Here is a 10986-nt window from a genome sequence, read left to right as displayed (position 1 = left end):
CTAACTGAACACAACTAATGAATATATTCATACCATTGATTATATTCATACTGGATACCATTTATATATTGAGTGCATTAAATCTGGTAAGAGTCATGAAACAAACGATTGCATACCGATGAGCCCCTAAGTTAATAAATTAATATCTCAAAATACTTTCGTGGACAAATAATAGTTAAATTAACTCCAATTTATTTAAGAACGATTTATAAATGAAAATATTTTGCTAAAGTAAATAAGGGTAAGTGTAACTTTTTTTAGTTATTTTGGTCGGAACTTTGTGGCTTCGGCGGTTTTAATAAGACGTATATTATAAAGATATTTCATACAACATAAGGAAATAAATAAAATTCTAATTGTTTTATTTATCTGTAAAATTAAGAATATTACAATAGCTCCGATTGATGTAACTTAAAACTAAATATAGATACAGTTTTGGTGTAAAATGGCAGTAACAATACCATGTATTATGTTCATTTTAAGCGAAAGAAAAATGCCTTGTTTGTGGAATGTTTATAACATTTAAGGAGCAACAAAAAATGCAATTCGAAATATAAGTATGTATGTACTAAATCTAATCAAAATTTACAACTGTTTTTATAACAAAATGTAATAAAATATATAATTTTAAATAAAATCTATTTCCAGAAAAAATATAAACATAAATAATATAAAGAAATCTATGTGAATATTACACATTTAATATTAAAAAATAATAATTAAAATTAAAAATATCAGTAACCACATTATACAATTGTGCGATCTGATGCGGTTAGAAAAATTTTGAATAATAAATGTATTTCAATTGTGACACTACAAGATTGAAACTATTCTAGCCAGCCTTCTGTAGATAGTTTTCTTAGATTATCAGTATTTATACGCAAATATTATTAGTTCTGGTTTATTTTTAAATAGCAATTGCTAACAAAGCATTATTGAACTTTAAATATTAAAAGACTAACTCATTATTATAAAACACCCATCATAAAATTAAAATAAATCTAAATTAATACTTGTATTGGCTTGAAAAGGTATTGTATATTACAATATAGGCTGTAATTTGATGTTCACGTGTAAATATGGGTGTTATTACAATAAGTAGTAATTATCATTTAATAAGTATTATTTTTTGAAACATTTTTCAAAACTCCATCACAGTAATAGTAGAATGTAAAAGTTAGGCTTTATAGTCGATACAAAATTTAAATACATCTTGTAAAACAAGACAGTGTCAGAACCGTTTTATTACCAATACAACTTGCAAAAAGTTTTCATATGTTATGCTAAAACTTTTTTTTTTTATCTGGCTGAAGAAAAAATTATATATACTACATTATAATCTGTGGTTCGGGCACAGATAAAGCTATGGACTTATGTGGCAGGACTTGTCCACCGTTGACGTAAAGTTCGTCTTTGACGATGACGTCTTCCCCCAACACAGTGGTGTTCTCCATTCGGACCCATCTGCCAACGACTGACCGCCAACCAACTATACACCCTTCTAGCCACGCGTGCTGTCGTACAATCGCGCCGCGTAGGATTGTGCTACGTTTTATACACGCCCCTGGAAAAATTATTGTTATTATATAACCTAATATTAATAATAGTAGCTTACAGATATAATGCACGTAAAAAAAAGGCGTTCGGAAATTCCTCTTAGAAATATTTTACAAATAAGCAAAGACTTAATATGATTGAAACGTTTGAACGTATATCACATATCTTTATAAAATATAGATGGATATCTACAAAAGGCACAAGTAAATTCGGAAATTGGTTTGTTTTACACACAGATAATGTTAATTCGTGACGTCAGTAAATAATTACACAATATGAACATTTCAATAATATGACACATTTCTGAGAAAACATTTGCTAACTTTACATGAATCATGTTTTTTTCTGATAAGCGCTTTATCTATTTGATCTTTTATATTTTACTAAACATTCTAAGCAATACAAATATATATTTTTTTTTACCATTATAAAGTTTTTACAAATCTGAACATGGAATATGAAGTCATATAAATTTTAATTAATTTTAAAAAGACGATAGTAAGTCGGGTTAGATGGAAGAATTAAAGAAATGCACAGCATTTTGAAGAATATTATCCACTGACATAGTTACAGGAGTTGCCAGATAAGAAAAAATTAATATTTACAAATTCATTATGAGAGTACAAGAGAAAATAAAAAAAATATTAAATTCTGTGAATTTTTAAATACAAACTTTTAAAACATTTTCTTACCATCTTCAATAACAACATGTGGTCCTATAGTGACATTTGGTCCGATTCTGCAGCCCTTGCCGATAGTTGCAGTGGGATCTATAAGTACATTGCCAACAACCCCAGAACCTTCGTACAGCATTGATGGATTCTTCTGACGGAGACTGTTTAAGTATAAACACATACCTGCAATTATATATACAAATTGATGGTATTTAGAACATTTCAAAGTAAAATAAGTTGTCAAAAAATTTGTTTTCTAACAAGAGTAATATGAATTTGTTGATGGTGTAATTTGATATTTTATTATTGTGGCTGACACAAATGGCTGTCATACCCGAGCACTAAAACATTTTGTTCCAAAGTTCAATATGACTACGAATGAACAATTATGTTTTACTTTGTATAATATATATGAAACTATGTGTTTACATAATATATATGTGTATATATCCTATATTTTAAATACTTACCTATTTTAATTTATAAAAATTAATATTTAATTTTACAACATTTTATGGGTGTAATAAACAAAACATTTATTTAAAGCTGATATTGTCTATGATATGGTTAAGTTATATTTACCTGTAAGAAAATCTTTTGGTTGGCCAACATCCATCCAAAAGCCCTGCAGATCCATGGCATATAACTGACCCTCTTTAGCCATGTATGGGAAGACTTCTTTCTCTATGGATGTCGGTCGTAATTCTATTCTACTTAGTACTGACGGGTTAAGTATGTATATTCCTGAATTCAAGATATATCTCATTAGTGAGATGTATGACAATTATTGTATGGCATATGTTAATAGAGTTCTATTCACTTTGATTACCATTACAATAGCTGTAGACGTGTTTTGAAAATATGTTAAGTATTTATTGTGATATTGTGGAATGTTTGTCTTTTATAACCAAATTGTATATAATTGGACAATTTTTCTTCTGAGAGTATCAAATTAATTTTAAATTGATCAAAAATTATTACAAAAAATATAGCCCAGTTTTTTTTCACTAATTACATTATGATGTATATGTAATTGCAGATCTCTTTATTGATAGCAAATTGTATACATATTATTTATTTATATTAACATATATGAGATAAAGTTGACATTACAATATTTATAAACTAAGACCAAGTATAGAACTGAGAATTATTTAATTGAAGCTTCTAACTAAATAATAGTGATGTCACTCATTTATGATACATAACAACATATACAGTGCTAAATTAAAAGGAAATTGCACCAATTAATGTCAGTGTATTAAAAATGTTATGAAAACTATGATTTCTACCTGCATTTATTTTATTTGAAATGAATTCTGTTGGTTTTTCGACAAAACTTTCAATCTCTCCGCCATCTTTGTAAACAACTACCCCATATTTTGATGGTTCTTCAACTTTAGTCACAACTATTGTGCCTTCCTGAAAAAATAGATTATTAGCTTCAATGTATTTTATATTCAAAAAATATATAAATATGGATTATATAAGAAACCTTTCCATGACTCCTGTGAAATTTTGCTAATTCCTTAAATGGAAAATCGCATATAACATCAGAGTTTAGGACGAAAAATGGTTCAGTACTGGTGGTAAGTAGATCCCTTGCTAAAGCCAGTGGCCCCGCAGTACCAAGTGGTTCAGACTCATGAGAAAATGTAAGTGAGACACCCAGTTTAGAAACTTGCTCGGTTAACTCTTTTTCCATATCATCAGCCCTATAAGAAACTGCTAGGATGACCTGAAAAATAATATTTTTTAACTATAACATATATTCCAGGCCATTACTAAAATTTCATAAATTACAAATAAACGTTTTTGACTATATACACTTATTATAATTCAAATTGTAAGTCTTATATGCAAGAACAAGAATGCAGTAGAGATATAAACTAACTTGCGTCACTCCTGCCTCAACCAATGCCTCTATTTGATGCATCAATATAGGTTTATTTGCAAATTCCACTAAGGGCTTAGGTCTGCTTAAAGTTAAGGGTCTAAGCCTTGTCCCATATCCACCGACGAGTATGAGTGCACGTATTTCACCTAATTTTTTATCAGCACTAGACATTTTTATTGTTTACAATAACGCTTCTTTTAAAACTGAACCTTCTTCAAGCCAGATAAATGGTTGACTATGTATTATCTTTATTATTATCACATACGTGGCGTTCGTTTATTATTATCGTAGTAAATAAAATAGATGGAAATATGAAGCTTATTGACATTACTGACAATCAAACTGATATGAACTTTTGTGTTAGTAATGTAGACCTAAACGTTATTTTAGTTTTGCCTACGTGTACTAATCAAAATTTTAAGATGCAAATATTAATTAAAATAATTATTTGCTAATTTTATAAATTAAAACAATCATAAAAATAATATTTTTATATGTATATATATTTATATTATGTTACATAAATTAATAAATATAGACTGCTTCTATTAAGAAAGTAAAGTTGTCAACCAAAGTTTGACACTGTCAAACTATGTCATACTCATTATGTAATGGTTGGTTCTATCAGTTTGTCAGTGTCATAAAATTCTTTGCAAAAGATTTTTAACTCGTTATACAATGGCTTTACCGGTACGGATTTTGTCTCGCTGCAAAGGTAAGTTATAATTATAGATATTTAAATCAGATATTAACATTCAGTACCAAACACATACATCCCTTAACTGTGAATAGTTCACAATCTTATTTAACCATGACACTGAGTTGATTAACCTTCGTGCTTAATTTATATTGATTTATCACTTAAAAATATGATGTGACTGCAAATCGATCAGACAATTCTTTTTTATCTAATAAGCTCATTAATATATTTTCATGAGATAATCAATGACATTCTCAAAAGAATTAACCTTCATCTAAAAATATCATCTGTTACACTGTATATTGTAAAGATTGAATTATACATTTTTTTTTCTTCTTTTTTATCTTTGTAACTTAAACATGCCATTTATTTGTACATTATTTAAAAACTTATGTTACCTTTGTTCATAAAGATACATATTAATTCTCTTTGTTATCAGCCTTTTTTACAGATGAAATATGTTATATTGTTTAAGTAGCATATTTATAAATTTTTAGTTTAAAAAAAATATATTTTCATAAAATGGGTGTGGTTAAGATTCAAAATATCTTAATGTGATTTATCAAATTAGTTACTTTTTAATAATAAATATCTTCTTTTTAATATTTTATAAATCTTACTTCTAACACAAAAGTCACTATTGTACAGTTGTTACAACTTACAATAAGCAATTAAAAAATCAATACATTACAAAAAAATTCCTTTATTATGAATTGTATTTAATTTTCAAACTTTTAGATGGCTTAAAGCTTGGCAGCATCAGATACGCAAGTTCAACTCCATATGCTGAGACAAGAAAAAACTTAGTTCTCACGAATGAGACTAAAGTTATTGTACAAGGTTTCACTGGCAAACAGGGTACCTTCCACAGCCAGCAAGCTCTTGATTATGGCACCAATATTGTGGGAGGTGTGTCACCAAAGAAAGCTGGTAGTGAACATCTCGGAAAGCCTGTATTTGGTTCCGTCAAGGATGCTAAGGAGAAGACAGGAGCTGAAGCTACTGTAATCTATGTTCCACCTCCCGGAGCAGCAGCTGCTATTCTAGAAGCCATTGAAGCTGAAATGCCTCTGATTGTGTGCATCACAGAGGGAGTACCGCAACATGTAATTAACCTTTGTTGTCATTTAAACATCGTCTCAATTACTTCCTAATAAACATTACAAGTATGCATTAATGAATGGTAAATGGTTATAGTGGTTATACGTAATATATATAGCAATTGTATAATCAATACATATATTTAAGTTATTAAACTTATTTGTACTATTACTTACTCATATATTGACAAAGATATTTTATTAAATCTTGCTGGGGTACGCCATATGTTACTAATCTTTATATTTAATATAGCACAGACTTAGCGTATCAAGCCAAATATTGCTAATATATAATTATATTAAACCTTTTCATCCCTTTTTCATATTTAGGACATGGTTCGTGTTAAACACGCCCTGCTCCGTCAGAACAAGTCGCGTCTGGTCGGTCCAAACTGCCCAGGTATTATCGCTCCTGAGAAGTGCAAGATCGGTATTATGCCGGCCGCGGTTCACAAAAAAGGTTGCATTGGTGTTGTGTCACGTTCAGGCACCTTGACCTATGAAGCCTGCCATCAGACCACCGTTGTGAGTAGAAGACATTTGTGAAGGATAGAGTGATATAGGACATTTAGTTTTGATTAGGCCTTTGATATAAATACGTTTATATATGTATTTATGCGCTTCATAACTAGTTATATTTTATAAATTTTATTTACATTTATGAAATGAATATAACATAATGTTTACTTATATAAGAAAAGAAAAACAAAAAGTATTTTATCTGTTAATTTTTTTGCGATACGTCTGCATGATATTGAACTTGCTCTTGCGTAATGAATTACGTAGTTTTGTACTTCTGATGAATTATGTAAAGTCGCTTAATACGAAAAATTAGACATGACAAATGCTAATCTTCTATTATTTACGTTACCTATATGTTATGTTGAAAAAAAAAGGCGGTTTTTTATATTCACGAATGTGAAAAATATTGTCTGGGAAGATAAATATAATTTAATTATTTCAGACTGGTCTAGGTCAAACGCTTTGTGTCGGTATCGGCGGTGACCCCTTCAACGGAACCGATTTCATTGATTGCCTTGAAGTGTTCCTGAAGGACCCAGAGACTAAAGGCATTATACTCATCGGTGAAATCGGAGGCAACGCCGAGGAATTGGCTTCTGAATATTTGACACAGCACAACACTGTAAGACATTAACATAGATTTTTTATACATATTTTTTTTCTTTGTTACATTTAATGAAAGTTATTAATGTTTGCTCTTATTCTATTTATTTAAAGTGAATTGAAAATAAATTTTTATCAATAAAAATAATCGCAGGTGTATTTATAGATCAAATGTAAGATTTTTCTCTTCCTGACTTATATTTTATTTTTCTATTAACAGCCCAAGGTATAGACGTCTATATCGCGGATTGTAAGGTTTTCATTAATAAAATTGTTTTTATTCATAGACGAGTGTAAAAAGCTTTGGAAAGTCTATAGTTGTGTGATATACCATACGCGACACCTTACATAATATCAAACACTCATTTTGACTTCTATCAAATGTCGTCACTAGCAGTAGTATATAGAATAAAAATACATTTAATTTGTTTTATGATCTACATTCAACATGATTAGTTTAATTTATACTAAATACATCACTCATCGTATGTACATTGACTTTTTAATTTTAACACAGAGAAGATCCTATAGGATAGGATCGATGACTTTATTTTGATATTAATATTAGTTCACTTTGTATTGTTGATTGTATTTTTATCATTTGTTTGAAAAGACATCATTAAATGTTGAATACGTTTAATTCAAGTTTTTTTTTATTATTAAACTGCAGGGTCAAAAAGCCAAGCCTGTGGTTTCATTCATTGCCGGTCTGACAGCTCCGCCAGGTAGAAGAATGGGTCATGCTGGGGCTATTATTTCCGGCGGAAAAGGTGGAGCCATGGATAAAATCAAAGCTCTAGAGAAAGCCAACGTCATTGTCACCCGTTCTCCCGCCAAAATGGGTGTTGAACTTCTCAAGGAAATGAAAAGATTAGAAATTGTTTAATATTTGATATTTTCTCCATACATATTGTATAGATTTTTAGTTATTATACATAAATTATATATTTATCGCAGTTTCGGTTTTTTTAAAACGATAATTATTTCTATACTGTAGATACCTAATTTGCTATAATTTTAAATCTGATTTATGCACTCTGTACTAAGTTCGATGGTTAGTAGTAAGTGTGTCCATGTTAAGTGTTATAACCTGAACGAATATTTACTCTTTAAGATAAAACTTATTCAAATATTGGGTAAATTCTTCGCCAGATGCTTTAAGTGTTGTATTTTTAAATAAAATGTTACCTATACTCAAATCATGAATATTACCTATTAAGTCCTATCTGAATTTTATTAATACATAATAAAGGAAAATAGACATCTCAGGCTTTTATTAGTAATAAAAATTACAAAACAAGGCTAACCACCTTTTATCACAATGAAATAATAGACAGTATGGAACTTTGAACTTAAAATACAAAATATAATCATTAAGATGGAAAAAAAAAACATCACCAACAGTTGAGGAAACCCTACCAATACCAAACAAATTCAACTTGTGAGGATTTTATGGAACAACAATAATACTGAACTCGACTATGAAATACTTTAAGTTACTTATAAAAAAAAATCCGAAGACTCTTGCCAACATCAAAATAGAAAAGCAGTATAAATTAAATTATCGCAATAAAAGGATCACAATCACCTAACATTATAAGCAGATCTTAAAGATGACAAAGTCTTTTAGTTTACAATGGGGATATAATTAGACACTGATATAAATATAAAATTTTCATAGATAATGGGATTTTTGGGGTATTCAGTATCTACCCCTCCTACCCCTTCCACCTCGGCCCCTTCTATCCCCACCCTCTTGTTCCCTACGAATTTTCATAGCCTCAAATCTGTTAGCCATAGATAACAACTCATCTGGAATTTCTTGATTAGCTTCTTCTAAGATTTTTATCAAATCCTGAGCGTGAGCCCAGTCCTGTCTTGTTATGAAAGACAGAGATATGCCTGTCTTTCCAGCTCTTCCAGTTCTACCAACTCTGTGGACATACTCTTCAATGTGACGGGGGAAATCCAGGTTGACAACATGTGTTAAGTCTTTTATATCAATGCCCCTAGAAGCTACATCAGTAGCTACTAGGATATTAACTGTGCCATCAACCATTTCTTCCAAAGCAGCTTCCCGGTCAATTTGCTCCCTATCCCCATGAAGAGATTGACACTCGATGCCTTTTAAGCAGAGTTCCGTCGAAATATGCCTGGCTGTAGCTTTCTTCCCACAGAATATGATGACTTTATCATTTTTATCCATGTTTTGAATGAATTCAAAAAGAGCTGCCTCCTTGTCATCTTCCTCGAGGAACACAATTTTCTGAGTTACAGTGTGTACAGCTGCAAGGTCTAAAGATCCTACATTTACCTGTATTGGATCTTTCATATATGACTCGGCTAGACGACGTACACCTGCAGGCCAAGTGGCAGATGTCATAACAGTTTGGCGGTCTGGTCTCACATCAAATAAGGACTTTCTGATTTGTGGTTCAAAACCCATATCCAACATTCTGTCTGCTTCATCAAGAACGATGTATGAAAAATTTATTATATTCAGATGACGAGCCAAGACAAGATCATTCAATCTTCCTGGTGTAGCAATGACAATATCTACACCACCTTTACACATTTTTATTTGTTCCTTTCTATCTCCACCGCCGTATAGGCAGACAGAAGTTATTCCCTTGTATTGGTATTTTAATGTTTCCTTCTCAATCTGCAGAGCGAGTTCCCGAGTTGGTGCTAATATTAATACAGTTGGACCTTCTCTCTCTTCCCTCGGAATGGTTTGTCCATCAATATGTATTAAAGCAGGCAACAGAAAAGCTAATGTCTTCCCAGTTCCAGTTTGTGCTATACCAATCATATCATCACCCCTGAGCAAAATTGGCCAAGCTTGACTCTGAATTGGAGATGGTTGCTTAAAGCCTTGCTTATAAATTTCTTCCAAAATTTCTGGATATTGATGAAATGCCTGTTCAAATGTTAAAACAGGATTGGGAATGGGACGGAGCTCTGGTTTGTCATCAAATGTTCTTTTTACTTGAATGTCATGGTTAGCCAATCTCCAGCGAGTTACATCTGCTGGGGTCATACCGGCCACAGTGGGATCTTCCTTATAGAAATCTTTAATGATTGGAGGTAAGCTATCCCATCTTTTTTTTTGCTCTTCGTCATGTGCAGCATTTAATTTATCCCAATCAATAATCTCAACACCGTCTTGACTTTGTTTCATAAAATCATTAGAACCACTTCCAGTGTCACTGTTGTTAAAATGTTCCCTCGTTGGCGGTTTACGATCCTCGATCAGTTTATTTATCATATCTTCGACCTTAGCGGTTGCTTCAGGGGAACCGAACAGTGTTATGGAGGTTAAACTGCCGCTGGAGTCTCCAATCCTTATCTTAGCCTCGGATTCATATTCGAGATCACGTATTTTATTTCCACCTTTCCCAATAATGCGACCAACTTTATCTGATGACACCGTTATAATTTTTTTACTATTGTGATCATTGTTGTAACTTCGGCGGTTATCCCTGTTGTCTTGGCCACGGAATCTCTGATTGGAATCGTCACTGGGAGTCCTCCATCCTCCTCTTCCTCTTCCTCTACCAGTTTGATGAAACACACGTGAATTTTGGATGTAGGTAGTTGATGCCGGTACCACAACAACAGGTTCACTCTCTTCCCAATCGTCCGCCATTTTATTTACTTCAATAATGTTTAATATTTATGTAGGCAATAAGTATGTGAAAATATTTATTTATCAAGATGCAACTAAATCATTCGATGGCAAAGAACGATTCTTATATTTCAAATTGTTATTTTATACCGGCAATAATCATTAGCTCTTTAAATATTTGACAGTAATGACAGTATTAATGATTTTAACCCCCACTACTGCATTTTAAATCGCAAGGGCTGACAGAAGAGTATCAGAACTACAAAATATTAGATGCGCAGATTTTATAGCATGAATAATTCATT

The 10986-nt window shown here is 31.3% G+C and overlaps 3 protein-coding genes across 4 annotated transcripts; 1 reads left to right on the top strand and 2 right to left on the bottom strand.

Moving 5' to 3' along the window:
- Window positions 1-345: 345 nt before the first annotated feature.
- LOC116774009 (mannose-1-phosphate guanyltransferase beta) lies at window positions 346-4479 on the bottom strand. Its single transcript, XM_032666616.2, has 6 exons — window positions 4126-4479; window positions 3727-3969; window positions 3524-3653; window positions 2814-2975; window positions 2250-2414; window positions 346-1564 (listed from the first exon to the last, which is right to left on the bottom strand). The coding sequence occupies exons 1-6, from the start codon at window positions 4297-4299 to the stop codon at window positions 1329-1331; spliced, it is 1110 nt and encodes a 369-aa protein (XP_032522507.2). The 5' UTR covers window positions 4300-4479; the 3' UTR covers window positions 346-1328.
- Window positions 4480-4688: 209 nt separating this feature from the next.
- Window positions 4689-8316, top strand: LOC116773810 (succinate--CoA ligase [ADP/GDP-forming] subunit alpha, mitochondrial). 2 transcript variants are annotated; one of them, XM_061523793.1, is made up of 6 exons: window positions 4689-4843; window positions 5567-5934; window positions 6259-6453; window positions 6893-7072; window positions 7274-7308; window positions 7724-7922. In XM_061523793.1, the coding sequence occupies exons 1-5, from the start codon at window positions 4807-4809 to the stop codon at window positions 7283-7285; spliced, it is 792 nt and encodes a 263-aa protein (XP_061379777.1). In that variant the 5' UTR covers window positions 4689-4806; the 3' UTR covers window positions 7286-7308; window positions 7724-7922. The 2 variants fall into 2 exon arrangements, with proteins under 2 accessions (XP_061379777.1, XP_032522180.1); XM_032666289.2 differs by lacking the exon at window positions 7274-7308 and having other exon boundaries at window positions 7724-8316.
- LOC116773808 (probable ATP-dependent RNA helicase DDX43) lies at window positions 8034-10891 on the bottom strand. Its single transcript, XM_032666287.2, has one exon. The coding sequence runs from the start codon at window positions 10700-10702 to the stop codon at window positions 8756-8758; it is 1947 nt and encodes a 648-aa protein (XP_032522178.2). The 5' UTR covers window positions 10703-10891; the 3' UTR covers window positions 8034-8755.
- Between the last annotated feature and the right edge of the window lie 95 nt (window positions 10892-10986).

The sequence above is a fragment of the Danaus plexippus genome, chromosome 20 (genome assembly GCF_018135715.1).
Source record: "Danaus plexippus chromosome 20, MEX_DaPlex, whole genome shotgun sequence".
Classification (NCBI taxonomy): Eukaryota; Metazoa; Arthropoda; class Insecta; order Lepidoptera; family Nymphalidae; genus Danaus; species Danaus plexippus.
Note: the sequence above shows the minus strand (reverse complement) of the source record. Positions and strands in the feature narration are given on the sequence as shown.